Source organism: Centroberyx gerrardi, chromosome 4 (assembly GCF_048128805.1).
Source record: "Centroberyx gerrardi isolate f3 chromosome 4, fCenGer3.hap1.cur.20231027, whole genome shotgun sequence".
Taxonomy (NCBI): domain Eukaryota; kingdom Metazoa; phylum Chordata; class Actinopteri; order Beryciformes; family Berycidae; genus Centroberyx; species Centroberyx gerrardi.
The window spans coordinates 16,385,937-16,402,275 of record NC_136000.1 but is presented as its reverse complement, the minus strand read 5'-3'; the positions used below and the strand labels follow the sequence as shown (position 1 = coordinate 16,402,275).

At 42.7% G+C, this 16,339-nt stretch overlaps 1 protein-coding gene across 6 annotated transcripts in view; it reads left to right on the top strand.

The window, feature by feature from the left end:
- The window catches only part of mef2aa (myocyte enhancer factor 2aa), a 62,718-nt gene that overhangs the window by 42,254 nt on the left and 4,125 nt on the right, over positions 1 to 16,339 (top strand). For 3 of the 6 annotated variants that reach the window (XM_078282931.1, XM_071927247.2, XM_071927243.2), the window contains 6 exons: positions 3,707 to 3,841; positions 5,469 to 5,691; positions 12,093 to 12,277; positions 14,094 to 14,117; positions 15,782 to 15,908; positions 16,045 to 16,168. In XM_078282931.1, coding sequence (XP_078139057.1) covers positions 3,707 to 3,841; positions 5,469 to 5,691; positions 12,093 to 12,277; positions 14,094 to 14,117; positions 15,782 to 15,908; positions 16,045 to 16,168 — 818 coding nt within the window. Of the gene's footprint in view, positions 1 to 3,507; positions 3,640 to 3,706; positions 3,842 to 5,468; positions 5,692 to 12,092; positions 12,278 to 14,093; positions 14,118 to 15,781; positions 15,909 to 16,044; positions 16,169 to 16,339 lie in introns of all 6 variants that reach the window. The other 3 variants (XM_071927244.2, XM_071927245.2, XM_071927246.2) reach the window with 3 other exon arrangements.

Genomic DNA, 16,339 nt, shown 5'->3' with positions numbered 1-16,339 from the left:
CAATTTTTCAATGAAAAAATGTAGTGTACAAAGTTGTCAAGTTAAGGTCTAACGATGAACTTACTGTAGGTATGAAGTAAAATGATGAACTTTCGAAAATATGTTTTTGACTATTAACGTCCTGCTTGGCTTATTAAGTCTATATTTTCAATTATGAAGCATCATTGTGCAAAATAATAAATAAAGAAGTCGCACTTATACTAAATCAAAGTGGTATGCCAGATTGCCTTGCATTGTGCTGTATCCTTCTGTACCGAACATATAGTGCAAAACTGGAGAGGCAATTACTGTGCTGAATGCTCCCCATAGTTACAGCTAGGTTAACAGTCGGGACACAGGTGGAGATGACAGATAGATGTTTTCTTCAGCACAAGGAAGCTTCAAGGCCTCCTGCAATGGAAAATGTTTTTTAGGATAAGTTGAAGTATCACACAAGCAGACAGACAGACACGCATTCACGGACATGCACACACTTGCTCACGCACACACATATGCATGCACACACACACACGCACACACACACACACACACACACACACACACACACACACACACACACACACACACAATAGTGCCCTGCTGGTTTGATGTCAGGCACTCAGAGTCTCATTTTTATGTGTAGAGCCAAATTTCTATCAATACAGGTTTGGACTGCTGTGAGAAAATAGCAGCTGGCCTTGTTCCCACTCATCTTTGTGAGCCTCTCAGGGCCTTGTGAATAGATTACACAAGTTCCCTTGTCTGTACTCTCTGCGGCCCCCGTTACAAACAGAGCCCATATCTGTCATCATAAATGCTACTGAAAATCCCAACCTCTACTGTATTCACATCCATCCAACTTTACTTTCCAAAGTGCAAACCACACAGCTTGATCCAGCTTTTGAAAGGCATTTTGAAACTCCTTCTTTGTCAAACTATTCATAATACAAAAAGAAGTTATCTTTTCGGGGGGCGTCAAGTCTCTTGTAGGTTTTCCTTTTTCTAGGTCAGAACACTGCAGTGGTTGGAGCAGTCAGCAGCGTTGATATGAAACAGCAAAGTTGGACTCGGGTCGGGTGGCCTTCAGGGCTCCGTGTGGTCCCTTCTACGGCCATGTCTTTGCGCGGCTGCCTCTGATTGGCCAGCGTGGGGAGCCAGGTCTTGACAGGTGTTTGGGAGAGGGACACCTGTTTGGCCATGTGCTGATTTAGTGATCCATTTACTGGGAGCAGTGGGCAGCGTCTGTGGGACACCCAAAACATGCCAAGTCATTTAAGAAAGAATTACAGCCATGCTTTCCCAGACCTTCAGTCTCGTACATGCATAATAAGCGCGCCGCAGAGAGCCAGTCAGTCATGATTAACTCGTTCGCTGACAAACTAATGTGCACCAAATGCTGTGCACACAGAGTATGACTCTACAGCAGTTTGCATCATAGCTCAATAGTTTGTATTTCCAGTCTTCCGAGAAAATATTTATCATCGTGATGCATGTTGTGTCATGGTGCTGATCTGAGTGCTGCCTGTCCTTGTCTGGTGCTATCTGGTTCCAGCTCACCCACTGTGCTGCTGCAGCCCCTCCCTAAGTGGCCTGGGCCTGTGGGTGCGGCAGGCTGAAGACCGGCCAGGCTTGTTGTGAAAGTCGTGCGGCCCTGCCCATGTCACACAGCCATGCCCGACCAGCCCGACCAAGCTATTCCCATAATGAGCAGGTTGGGACTTAAATTTGCAGGTTCAAATCAGATCTTTGGCTCTCTGGTGGAGAAAGTGCATAGTTTCCCCCCAGTAAACACAGGCCTTTCAGGACACTAACTAAAGAGGGTTAGTTCAGTAAACAGGAAATGAACCAGGAAGGCGTTTTCTTAGAATGAGAAGAATGCCACTGCTCTGTACCACACCAAACAGCAATGCATCTGTGGTACAGGGCCTACCATTCATTATCCAGAAGACTTCTCTCTCTCCCCTGGGCATCACGGACAGTTATGTCTGAGGAGATGTGGGTGCTTTTCAGAGCTTCCTTATTTCTGTCGCAGCTGTGCACAGCTGTCAGCCGTCACGTTTCCATCCATACAATGTACATCAACATCGTTCTTGTGCCGTGGCAATATATGTGCAAATCTGATTCAGAAACGGCATGCACGCTAATGCAGGGGTGAGCCGAGCAGCGAGGGATTTAGAGCGCTGGAAGGGCGAAATCAACTAGATTTAATGACGCTAAGTAATAGTCTCACAAAGCCATGATGGAGGTTGTAGGAAATATGAGTTACACTGAGGTTGTGGTGAGCTGTGCTGGGTTAGCCGCATTGTCTGCACAGACCTAACCATAATGTCAGATCACTGTCAGAGGATGCAGCAGCTGCAGCAATGCCCCACACCCCCACCCCTCGCCACACACACACGCACACCCACACCCAACACAATGCACAGACATGCACGTATGGACACCTGCACGTACACACACACACACGCACACAATCCTCCACATTGTTGGGTGATGAAGACAAGAGACAGAGAGTAAGGTCTCATTAGTGTGTGTAGGTTCCTCTCCTCTGGCTCAGACGGCGACCCCTGGATCCACGGGAGTCAGCGACCTTCCTGTAGACACGAGGCCCACAGACAGGGCAGGGCGCTGCTGTGGACCTGCAGCAGCCTGATAGAGAAACCTACAGAGCCACACATAAATCATGTTTTGATGTACACTGCCTTGATATCACAAGCTGTCACATGCTGTCAGCAAGTCTTGTTAACACTGCTATTCAGAGCTCTAATGAGGAGCAGAGAACAGCTTCTATGAGAGTTAGCAATGGAGCACGACGTTTATTTGTTTAGTTGTATAGCATGTTTTTTTTTTTTTAAAGAGTTAGAATAGGCTCTTTATAACACCACAACATATCACCCTATGCGCTTATGTGCTCTTTGCTCTTACAATAATTGCTCCATTTCATGCTCAAATAAGCATCTTTGACCACATTTGATAATCCATTTTATTTCCTACATGAATTAACTTTGATAAGATCCCATGAGTGACAACCATACTGAATTAAGGAGCGGGACCTTCTAAAGTGCTCTGCTGTGGGATCTTCTTATGCCGGGGTGTCTTCCAGCTGGGTGGCTTATGATAACTGAAATATAATGAAAAATGCAAACACAAACTTGCAGCAAGAGAAGGAAGAAGAGGGAGGGAGGGAGCCGGGGCAGAGGGATCGAGATGGGAAGGAGAAAGAGGGGAAAAGGAAGGACAATATTTCGTTTCTCTTGTGCAGAACACTTCTGAAGGGTGAAAGGATATGGAATGACATTTCAATTTCCCAATGTGCCATAGCCATATATTTGTCTACTGCCTAGCCTAGCATTGGTATAGCAGCCATTATGTCTGAATACAGTTTAAAAAAAAGGACAGATATAATATAACTTTAGATTTTGATGCACTCTTTTTTTTCTGCTAGAAATGTATATTTGGTGATAAGCTAAAATAAAGAGCCACTTCTTGTATACTGTTTTTTTTATCAACTGTCCAATTTTATTTCAGAAATTAAGAAACAAAGGCCATAATGACTGTGCTAGTCCTGATCCTGATGACTGTTTTGGGCACAGCCCCCTCATGGACGACCATTTCGGCAAACTAAGCGAAGAGAGTGATTTAATGTACAAGCGCTGTGGTGTAAGTACTTCCTTCGTCTCTTGCTATTTTGTGTTGATTCCTGTCTTTATGTTGATGTTCACTACAGGCGCTAAACAAGAAAGAACACAGAGGCTGTGATAGCCCGGACCCTGATGCCTCATATGTCCTCACTCCTCACACAGAAGAAAAGTATAAAAAAATTAATGAGGAGTTTGATAATATGATGAGAAATCATAAAATCGTAAGTACTGTCAATGCAACGTTTTTGCTTGGCTTTGTGGCACAAAGGATTTTCACTCTCTTTTTCATTTAAATTTTCCTCTTTTTGTTACCCCCCCAGAACTTCTGTCAACTTCTTTCAGAACTACTCTGGCATAACATTTATGCCCCCTTCACTGGGAGCGCATTCGTTTCTTATGTTTATTTGTTCTGCAACTGATATTTTGGCACACCCTGATAAGATCACATTGTACAGACAGGTGAAATGTCACACACTGGAAAGATCGCACCATAGTATCATGGTCATGCTATCATAAATCGAATATCAATTGCTAATTGAACACATCAGTAAGGTAAATATAATACGGTGAAATTCACCGTGAGAAAATAATTTGATTTTTTTCCATAAAGTTCTGCAGGTTTGGTGATTTATGGGTGGGTTTTATTTCCACCGAAACTCAATTTTCACCCCAAAGCAGATTTTTCAAAAAAATTGAATCTCCTTTATTTTCACAGTTCCTTGATAATGTGATGTAGGGGAAATGCTTCTTTCATGCTTGGTGTTTCTACTCCCCCTCCCCCCTTCAGCCTTTGTATGATCTCTCCCCATGTAGCCTAGAGTATCTCCTGAGCTTCCCGCTATATCTTGAGCAATTCCATCAGTACAGTGTTTCCGGAGCACAATAACGCTGCACTATCATTCTGTATTTTCCTTCTCCTTCATCAAGCACCACACTGGGTCACCCTCTAAAATACCACAAGTCTACTGTGATCTTATCATGCGTGACAATATTAGAATTGTGCAAGAACGTAGTGCTTACTAAGCAGTTGTTTTCTCTGTGTTCCTGACATGAAGAGCATCACTGTTTGCCATTAACAAACTAATGATAACACCTGACTGCCTCACTGGATAATGCTATGATGAAATGTTCTCACTGCCACCTGTCATTCTCACTTAAGCTTTGCATAGTCAGCACTTTGTAGGTATGGATTAAATGCAAGTGAGTCACAATTCCTCTAGTACTGAACGCCCACTCCCTCCCCTTTTGCTATGCCAAGGAATACATGACACAGTGTTGTTACGAAAGAAGAAAGTACATCTGTAGTGCTGACTACTGCAATGCCAAAGTGATCACCTGAACGCATGTTTTTGGAATGTTTTGTTTGTTTAATTTGTTTTCTGTTATTTGTTTTTTTGTGAGCAGAGCACAGATGATTTGTGTGTATTCTGTATATGATGTTAATGAGACTTAATACACTTTTTTTTCATAATTGTATTTTACTTAATAGCCCTTAGAACATGTGTGTCAAAAATATTTCCTAATATTTTCTTTGGTATAAAGGAACTATAGAGCATTACAATGTATATCCTGCTTTATTCTGAGTGATTATTATTATTCTTATTATTATTATTATTATTATTATTATTATTATTCCTTATGCCTTTGCAGTTCTCTAGGGTGATTGGCCTGACTATTTTGTGAAGATAGTAGTTTGTTCAGGCTAACCCTCTCTGTTAATGAGGCCAAGATAACCTCTGTACCTTTACTCATCATCAGGCCTTTGATTGTCCGTCTTTGTGTGTGTGTGTGTGTGTTGCGTGTTTGTGTGTGTGCGTATTCGTGCGCGTGTTTGTCTCCCTCTTGCAGCCCACAGCATTGCCCCAGCAGAACTTCTCCATGCATGTGGCAGTGCCCGTATCCAACCCTAATGCCATGTACCAGCCAGGAGGGACTCTGGGCACCCAGGCCCTGGCAGCCGCCACCGCCTCCCTGAGTGACAGCGGGATGCTGTCCCCGCCTCAGGCCTCTCTGCACAGGAATGTGGGCTCTAGCGGAGGCTCGCAGAGGCCAAGCAGTGCAAGCAATGCAGGTCAGCAGATAACACCCCGATCTCATTTCTGTATTGGTCAAAGTACCATACTGAGGATGATCCTTTTCACTCAGAATGGGTGATTCAGATTCAGGTTCAGAAAGTTTTATTGTCTGTCACAAGCATGACAGAAAATTGTCTTTGACGTGCTTCATAAAAAATACATAAAGACATACCACATAAGAACAATAATGGTTGATGAGGATGATTTAAGATCTTTGGTTTTTTCTAATGCGTATAGAGTCACCACTCATAATATTTTCAAACATTCTGAATCAGTTAAATATTAAAAGATTTTGCAAAGGTCTGTTGGATGTATGGGATGTGGTCATGTTGACACCTCTTAAGCGGTGTTAGTGTGATATGGTTGTCACTCTTGACACCTTCAGAAATACTCATCTTCACACCTTTTCACTGTATAGGCAATGTGGAGAAATGACGTCAGTCTACAACAGTAAGTGCTTGTGGGAGCTGTCTGAGAAAGTCCAGTCCAGAGTACTATTACAGGATTCTGATATACTGCATAGAGTAATCCAAGTTGGCTGACACGCGTGGTGAAACCTAAACATTCAAACGGAGTTTACTAAATGGCTGTTTTATATTATATCTCCTCATTCTTTATCATTCTTGACAAGGTCTCACATTTTTATCTCATTAAAAAGATGCATTTTGGATCATCACATTTCAAAATATGGGGAATTTTCCTTTCTAAGCCCAGGTGGCATGCTGGCATTGTGTGCTTTGACGTAAGTGTATCTCTTGAAAGCGTCACCTTGGTTGAGTGCAGATGGTACGAGAGGCTAAGATGAATGCCTGATGTCCAAGAGAATGAATACCTGCTGGTTGCAGATGTGTCTTTACAGCGGAAGGCTGCATTTCCCTTCTCAGTGTATACTTTATAAAGATAACAAACACCATACTGAAGACAGCTTGATGTTGCTTCCTTTAATCATACAGTATAGTGAAATCTGCCCTGTTTCCATACGCCCTACCACAAGGACACTGGCGAGAGAACATGTCTCCGTTTTGTGTGCTGTGAAGATAGATCTACATGACATTTTCATGTCTGGTCTGGCATCTCCATCACATGCTCTGCTAGTTGGCAGAAGGATGCAGATGGTTAATCATATCACTCTGTGCATCTCATTAGGTGGCATGCTGGATACCACAGACCTTTCAGTGCCAAGTGGTGCGGGCTCCAGCCCAGCGGGTAAGTCCTCCCGGAGAGATTCATTAGCTCTCTGTAGCTCTGCCCAATAGGCCTCCTGCTTAGCACGCGAGCTGGATCCTTACGTATCCATCTGTGATTGGTCCAAGACGGTCATCACCACCATTGATTGGTAGTGCCTTTGTCCGACTATATTTTCATTGCATGCTAAGTGAATACATGTGTTGCTCCTCTTACCAGAGGAAATGTACAATACGCTCGTCGAATTTGAGAGAGGGGAAACTGCTCAGCAGCTAGCCACGCAGTGTGGTCTTTTTGCTTGAAAAGGTTAAGCAGGCAAGGCGATCAGCTGTCCAACTGACTTTGGCAGGTAAATAAACACAGCGTTTCCTTTAAACTTGTCACCTCCATCCAGTCCTCCCTCCTCCAGTTTCCTTCCCTCTATTGACAGGTGCATCTGTTTTCCCCAGTACCCTGGCAGCCCTTATAAGGCTGGAGAGGGTCTGCAAGATGCCTAGACCAGCATAACCCTGAAGGTATTCGGGCCATGACATCCCTCTAAGTCCTCAGTACACAATGACCGGACAGCCTGTCATGGCTGCAATGCACTGTGTGAGAGGCGGAGGCAGGTGGAGTTTAACTCTTTCCTTGTCACTCAGCACACTGTATCCCGTATAGTATTTCTGATCAAACGCATTATGCCGTTATGGAACGGTGCTATATTCAGTACTGATAAATTAAGGAAGATCACCAAAAGGCATTTTGATCAGATATTGGGTTACAAGCAGATGTTTGGTTAGGCATTGGTTAGAAAGTCTGACGAATGACTTGAGACAACCTTGGTTTGGTTTGCAGGCAGCATTTTGAACTCAGTGCGGAGTAAGGTTTAAGTTTGGGGTGTGGTATTGGCCGAGGGGCAGAGTTGGGATCCTCTGCCAGGGGGTGTCAGCGTTTGGCACAGTGTGAGCATGCTGCAGCTGTTGTTTGTACCAAGTGTGTGGAACAGCAGAGACTACAGGGAGGAGAAGCCTCTCCAGTCCTCCTGTCAGATGACCATTTCTGACATAGCTCTGATTTTTCACAAGTAGCAGCTATGGCCAGAGCAGAAGCCTTTCAAAGTGCCCAGATGGAATGGTGTTCTCTGGGCTGTGTGATCTCTTTTCTCCTGTTCGGTGGAGTCATCACTGAGAGAAGCTTACAGACAGCAGGGATGTTCAGTCAAATACTGAAACACTGCTTAGATCCAACGGCAACACCGATTGAAACTTTAATTCCAAATGATAGACAGCTTTTGTCAAGAAAAATAAACATACAGATCCATCAGTTAATTTCAAATGAATTGCTTTTTCTCACTCGAGCTTTGTTTTGCTTTTTTTTTTTTTTTTTTTTAGTTTTGTGAAAATAAGCCAAAAAGAAGGGAAAACAAACCTTCTTTTCCACATGACCTCTCAGTGTCTGTTACTCGTGATGGACAGTTGATTTAATTGTGGGTTCTAGAAGAGTTACTCTTGATTAATTCTGAAAATTTCCTGGCTTGCAACCAAGCGCACATAGATGTCATCATTGTTCAACTGGATATTATTGGTGAGATTTTTTTTAGCAAATGAATTTCAATTGTTCTTTCTGAAATGAGCCATCTGCTGTTCTTGTCTTGTCTTTGGCTCAGATAGTGGCTCTAAAGCTACTACACCCTCAAATAAAAGCAATTCTTTGAGACACATTTTCTAGTGTTCCGCTGATTCCAGTGTGCAGTTTTATAATGCATCTTTACTGAACTACTCACACAGTTAAACCTAATTACGAGCTCTGTTCCTTCTCTGCTGAGCATTAAGAATGAAAGCTTTTGAGAACTTGAGGGATTTGAGAGAATGCTCTCTGTTATGCAATATGTCTGCAAGCTGCAGGCATCCCTTCATTAATACTGAAACATTACAAGCCCTTGAAAAGCAATTACAAAGCATGTTGATGTGTTTGGAATTTATTCCATCAGCACATATCAATCATATTACTATAGTTTCTTCACGTCTGTGCCCTTTATTGGTGTGTTTAATGAAATATTATTTTCAAAATGTTAGATTTCTTTATTATAGTTTTATACCCTCTGCCCCACCCATTAGTATTTTGAATTTGTTTACCTTTCATTGGTAGGACTATCTTGATATGAAACATGTATCGGAACTTATTGGAGCAATTAGCCAGCCATTCACATCTTCGAAGAAGGGGAATCACCTCCATGTTGTTTGTAAAAATTATCCAATGCATTCCTCCTGTCAACAACAGTTTTTAGGAAAGAAGTGAGGGGCAAAAACAACTGTTTACCTGGTCACAGTCCTCTGTGTTAAATCTGAACAAAGTGCCCACTGCACATCCTGCCTATAGTCTTCAAAACAATGGGACTCACTGTGCAAGTGGTCTATTATTAGAAAATTGTTCTCTTTTTAGAGGCCCTTGATTCACAGGCATTAATGTCTTCTCATTCGTTGAGACATATATTTTTGCCTGAACCTGGTGCATGTGACGTGTTTGGCTCATGACAGCCGGACAGACCAGTGTCACTTGCTGCACTGTTTTTTTTTTGTTTCGTTTCTTTTACTTCAAATGAAAACTGAATGTTGGAGTTGTAAAGACAAGCCCTTATGTAATGCCACTCCCCAGGCCGTGTTAATTATTTAGGACAATGAATCTATTTATTTACCCAAACAGAAACCAAACAGCCTTCTACATGCACTGGGTTCATTCAGAGAGGATTTAACGGCACAACCAATCTGTTAAAGATGTCTGACTCTGGAATGAGGGCAGACAGCAAACAAACCCAGCGAAATGTCCCTGCTAAAATGCTGGGTCTGAACTGGTGTCTCAGAATTAACTTTGTGGTCTTTGTGGTATTTATTCAATTGATTTGAATTCATGTGTTCCTCTTTGCAATATTTCTATGACTTTAGAAATGTTGGTATATTCATCATCCTGTATGAGTATGCCTGGTTTGTGCTTGGGTGACTTGACGAACCCGGGGCTCGATACCCGGCCTTTTCTGTGTGAAATTTGCATATTCTCCCTTTGCGTCAGTTTCATCTGGGCGCGTCGGTTTCCTCCCACATTCCAAAGAAATGCAAGTCAGGTGGGCTGGAAACGCTAAATTACCCTATGAATGTGAGAGTGAGTGTCTGTCTGTGTGTGTTAGGGTTAGTGATGGACTGGCGATGCGTCCAGGGTGTCACTCTGTCTTCCAGCGAGTCTGTGTTTGGATAGGCTCCAGCCCAGTGCAACCATAAGGATTAAGTGGATAAAGAAAATGAGTGTAAGGTTTATACTTGCAGTGCAAGTGTATTCCTGTTGCATTGGTACAGTGCTACCCAAAATGAGCGTTTCTTCACTGGAAGGGCCATTCCAGAGAATTACATTACCGCAACAGCTTTTCATTTTGGACTGAATCCATGTTGCAGTGTAACATCACAGCCCTCTGACTGTAATCTGAATGCTGCTGGACCTCCTACAGTAAGACACAGAGAACATCCCACCTTCGTCTGACACCTGCCATATTGCCTCACTGCCACACATTCCCACACATGAAATTGTATTTGCACTAACATCTCTTTCCCACCGAATGACATCTTGAATGCTTCTAATCAGGTTTGCTATTTTTAGGGCCTTGGACATTTACTCTGCTAATTCTGTAAACATTGTTTTTTGCAGCAGCCATGTCTTGTATGATCAAAGCTAGAGCTGAGGGCGATAGTAGCTTGTATATACTGTTGATTCAGCTGTGAGATACTATTGTAGGCTTCATAACTGTTTATTTGACCATGCATTGTTGGGGTCCTTATCTTTAGTCAGAGGAGCTATTGTTCCATTATGTTCCTACGCAAGAGCCTACTCATTCTGCACACAGTTTGTGTTTCACTGGGATACATGGAACACAATGGAGAAGTCAGCTACTTGTTGAAGTGTCACTGATCTGTTGATGCAATACTAGATAGCATTCTTTCTTTCTTCCCCCTGTTTTCAGGATTTCAACACATTCAATAAACTTCATTTTCAGTTTTCAGATGCGGTAGAAGGTGTATAGAAATTGAGTAAGACATCTCAGCAAGTAAACTGCATTTCAGTTTGTGCACTTGAAATAATGTATTACTTTCTGTGGAGCTTGTTGATTTTTCATGTGAATTACCAACTCACAGCTCAATTTCTGTTGGTGCTCCAATAGAATCCCACTGCATTGTCTAGTCAAGGTAAACAAGCATAGACCTTGTTCAGATGGGCGCTATCTTGAAATTGAAAATAAAGACTACTGTAGGTTGACAAAACCAGGAAGCATTGATTTTCTTGTGAAACCTGCATTTAAAAAAGTGGTATGTATCAGAATAGCAGGTGCAAACAGTTTTTACTGCTCTAACCACAGCTATCCTCAGATGGGTTTTTTTTTTGCTTCAGAATGGTTTTAGTTAATTTTGCATATTACAGTGATATATGGCATGGTACAATACCTGAAGACTATACGTAAATCAACACAGATGGCAGCCCATAGCATGGTAAAGTCAATAACAATTATTAGTTTCCTGGAATTCAGAAAAAGTATTTATCAAAGATAGAAGGAATCTCCCACCATTGAGTTTTGATAATAAGTTCACTCCCACTGATAAGATTCACCCTTTGCATGGGATGGTTGTCCAGTTTTGGAATGGGAGTGAGGAGGGGTGGGGTTCCTAGAACAGAGGTGGGACTGACTCATATTGACTTACAGAAAATAAGGAAATGACAACTAACACATGCACAAAAAGGTGTGGATGCTGAAAGGAGAACGCCTTAGTCTACCAGTTTTACAATTGTTTCTGTGTTCAGTGTGGAAAAATGCTGCCTAAAAAAAGAACATCTAGTGATCTTATAGCATTTCTACTCAACTGTAATGGCTTCAACTATTTCTTTAAAGCCGTCACAGTACATTTGTTAGTGAACTGCTCCACATCCCAAGATGCGAGGAATTGACTTTGATGTAATCATTCACAGTAAAAATGAAAGGCTCATCAATTTTGAAATGGACATTTTATTTTTGTAAATGTGCAGGATAATTATCCAAGTCTATTAAAACTTCCCAGAGGGTTGGAAACACTTAACGCTGCGTGCCACAGCAAGCTAGAAAACAACACTGTGCCAGAGGTTTGGCTGATGACTGCGAGTGTTGTCAGTCACAGTCCATGGTTTGACGATGCGTTTCTGTCGTTGTGTACCTCTGCAGGGAACGGTTTCGTTAACTCCAGGGGCTCTCCGGGCCTCCTCAGCACACCCAGCGGCAACGGCCTGGGCAAAGTCATGCCCACCAAGTCTCCACCACCCCCTGGAGGGAACATGGGGATGGGCAGCCGCAAGCCAGACCTGAGGGTTGTTATCCCTCCATCTAGCAAAGGGATGATGCCCCCACTGGTGAGTACGGAGCACACCACTGCACATCAGCACCACCAGCTGAGGGACCCTTAAGTATCTCTGCTCCAGGGTGGAGCAGAGTTCGCTTTAGTGTTAGTCTCTAGACCTCTCACGCATTCATGGAATAAGTTTTGCAGTAATTTGCCCACACAAGTTTTTTGATGTTACCACAGTGATGCAGCATGCCATGCTAGTGAGGTTGTCACCGGGAGGGGGGGAGTGGTCCTTCTTGCCTCAGGATACGGACCCCTCTAAGGACCTATGGTTTTCTGCAGAGCGGGACTCATTTACAGTGTGTAGGCCTCATTTGCTCCTGCTGGTAGCGAGCAGCGTTCTTCTCATGCCGCATTCTTCTGTGATCACCTCCATTAACATGCGGACGGAGCCAAGGACCTGCAGCCCAGGTGCCTTAACTCTCACTCAATTATTCACATTGAAATGAGAGGCTCTCTCTAATTATAATAATTAAGGTGCAGAGAGCTCTGACCACAGTGAGCACCTGAGGCTACACTAGACTCTCATGGTCATAAATCAGCATTCAAAAACTGCAAGTGGGGGATTCTCAGAGACCGGCCAACAAATATACTCTTTCCAACCTGCGTGTTGCTGGTGCTGTCAGCAACAGGAGCTACTCCAAGAAAATGATTGTGTTTGGTAAATAAACCTTGGGTTACTGTGGGTGATCCTCCTTTGCTCAGCCTCCACTAGCCCGGAGCAATGTTTAAACAAGTGTGTGTTACCATGCCGGCATGTGGAATCGGTAGAGCAGGATTGGTTGTGTTGGAAGAGGCACAGGGGTCTGAAACGTGTTAGGGAAGCGAGGCAGTGGTAGGGGGGTTGGTTCAGTTCTGTCTGAGCCAACCAAGCCTTTCAGACTGGTAGAGGCTGCAGAGGGTACTAGCTGTGGCAGGTCTGCAGACAGCCTGTCATTAGGCCATAATGGTATTAAATTAATCACATCTCAGTGTGACAGAGTGTAGATGAAGACTTAATCAGGGGCCCAGGGTGTGAGCCAGATAATATCTTGTCGCCCTTGTCGTGTCTTCCTGCCGCTATTGATTGAGTGTGGGTATTAAGATGGCCCTGGCCTGGGCACAGTATGTCCCACAGCACAGAAAAGATGGAAGATGGGCTTCCAGTTCCCCGTCAGCACAGCAGCACAATAGACCTCAAGTGTGGAGAGGATGAAAATGTAAAGCACTATGCGCTCATTGTTGATATCAATGTATAAAGTTTATCTCTAGTCTTTGCTGATTAAAAGCTGATTGCAGTGACGCATTCGGAATCAGATAAGTAGATTTGACCAACAGGCAGAGTGTTAAATTGATGTGGCTCTAGCAAGAGAGGTTAAGCACATTTTTAATTGGAGGTCAAGTCCATATCCAAGCACGGTTTTGCAGCCTTACTCTCCACTCCTGGCCTTACTGGCTTTTCTCCAGGACTTGACTGTTCGTTTATAGGCTCAGAAGTTTATAGGCCAACAAACTACTGCTCCAAAACTGCACATCCCAGTTACAGAGGCTGTAATGCAAGCTGTTTATTTTGTGTGATTATTTGGTGTAGCAGTTGTGGCCACATACTCTACTGTTAATAAAGAATGTTAATGATTTGGACAAAAGGATTCATAAGAGTGTTACATGAACTGTAGAATGAGTGTGGATTTATGGTGAGTGCAGAAGTCACCCAGACCTTTATACTCCATATTGTACCTTTTACATTCTAGATATATAGCTGGCACTTTGAACCAGAGCGATTTATATCCGCTCTGCCTCTTTTCTGTAACTCTGCCTCTCTTCTTTTCTTCTGTTGAGGGCAGTCGGAGGAGGAGGAAATGGATTTGGTGAGTTCTGAGAAATGCCTGGGCAAATGGCTATGTGAACATGCTTCCGGTAATCACACATGCTGGACTAAAGGCAGTGCTTGAACCGGAGATTGGCTCTCAGAATTGCCAGAAATAACAAATAAAAAAAAAGACACTTTGAGTTTGTCACTGCATGTTTTGGGTTTGGCCTGTGAAAATTGCCTCAGCCTGTTAAATTGGCTCCTCCACTCCCAACACGTCAATGTTAGTCATATACCACCATAGGTATGTGTGTGTGTGTGTGAGAGAGAGAGAGAGAGAGAGAGAGAGAGAGAGAGAGAGAGACTTTTCATGCGTAGAAGTGGATGCTGTTATTTCTTTTAAATACAATGTATATCGTATCGTATTCACATTAGAAAATATCCAGAATTAACAAACTGTTGAGTGGAAAAATAAATATTTAATATTTTTTTCTGAGCAAGAGAAGATTACTTCATCTTGAATGATGTCATTCTGTGAGATACTTGGTGAAGTCATCTGGCTGGAGAGTGTTGGAACAATGCGAGGAAGCCATCAACTAGAGCAGAATGGAGTGTTGCCTCTACTGTAACCCCCGGCAGCTGCACATATGTTTGTTAATATATATTCAGGATTTGTTCTATTGTTCTAAACTAATAGTATGTCTGCATTTGATGAGTGTGTAGCTATAGTGTGTGTGTTTAGCTTTCTAGTCTTGCTGCATGACCACACCATGCTATGTAGGTATGTTTGTGTGGACTGCATGCCAGTCACTACACTAAAAGACACTGGAGCTTTATTCCCATGGCCACAGTGTTGTGGGAATTGAACGTTTATGATCTATATCATCCTTTAATACCTTTGTAGGGGGCGATTATTCTCCTTTAAAGTCGATCACTATCTATCTTTAGATGCCATAAGTCAAAGACAAAGAGGTTCATACAGTAGTAGCCATTGTAGAAATTACCCTCACCTGCCCTGCATTATTCCTATAGTAGTATTCTTTCTCAAGTCTAACAAAGTAAAACTCACAAGTATTATGCAACACTATATTGTAAGAAATTTGTTTGTTTCGATAAACTGGATAATCCCTTGTGCCTAACTCATACAGTAGTTGCATACAGTGCTTGCGGTAAAATGTGGGATTTCTACAGTGGCTACATCTGAATGTTGAAACATTTGAACTTGATGGGAGAAATGAAAGATTTAATGTAATAAACAAAATCCACTCTGCCTCTACTTAAGCATATGACATCCATTTTGATATGGTGATTTTTAGTGACTTATAATCTCTGAATTGAATATAAAAAAAAAATCCCATTAAGAAACCACACATCACTTATCAATATTGAATGCTTTGTCCCTTTATTTTTGTCTTTTATTTTGACATCTTTGCCAAAATGCAATTTTTTTTAGAGTGGTTCAACAATGTGATCAGAAAGGTTTCAGCAGGACTGCCATGAAACTACACCACCACCTTGTGGCAGCAATTATTATAACACATACATTTCATTTCCCTTGAACACAATACCACAGTGAAAACTTATGAAGTAAAATATCTTGAGCTTGAAAATGCCTTATATGATATAATAATGCACACATATTATGAGTATTATAGTGTCATGTTGTTAGAGTGCTATATTTTGGACTTATGTGTTGTTGTGTTGGTTCTTTGTGTTTTGCAGAACACCCAGAGGATAAGCAGCTCCCAGTCCACCCAGCTGGCCACTCCAGTAGTGTCTGTCACCACCCCCAGCTTACCCCCGCAGGGCCTGGTCTACTCAGGCATGCCCACCTCCTATAACCCCGCTGGTGAGTCTGGCCGCACTTTCCCCTGATACTGAAAACAACCGTTTGATTGCGAGCTGTTGGTTCTTGCTCTTTTCTCCTGGCGTACGGTGTTGTAACTGAAATGTGAGTGAGTGCGGTGCTGCTCTTGTTTTTCCAGAGTACTCCCTGAGCAGTGCAGAGATCTCTTCCCTACAGGGCTTCAGCTCTCCTGGGCTCTCACTGGGCTCCATGTCGGCATGGCAACAGCATCAACTGGGCCAGGCAGCTCTTAGTTCTTTGGTGTGAGTAACACACTTCCAAACAAAGGCACACTCTCCAGACACCCTCGCAAATACAGTAACATCCAGTGTCCTCCAGTGTGATTTCATGCTGAATTACACACTACCAGTCAAAAGTTTGGATACATGCATTTTTCTTTATTTTTTACTATTTTTCGTATTTTAGAATAATAG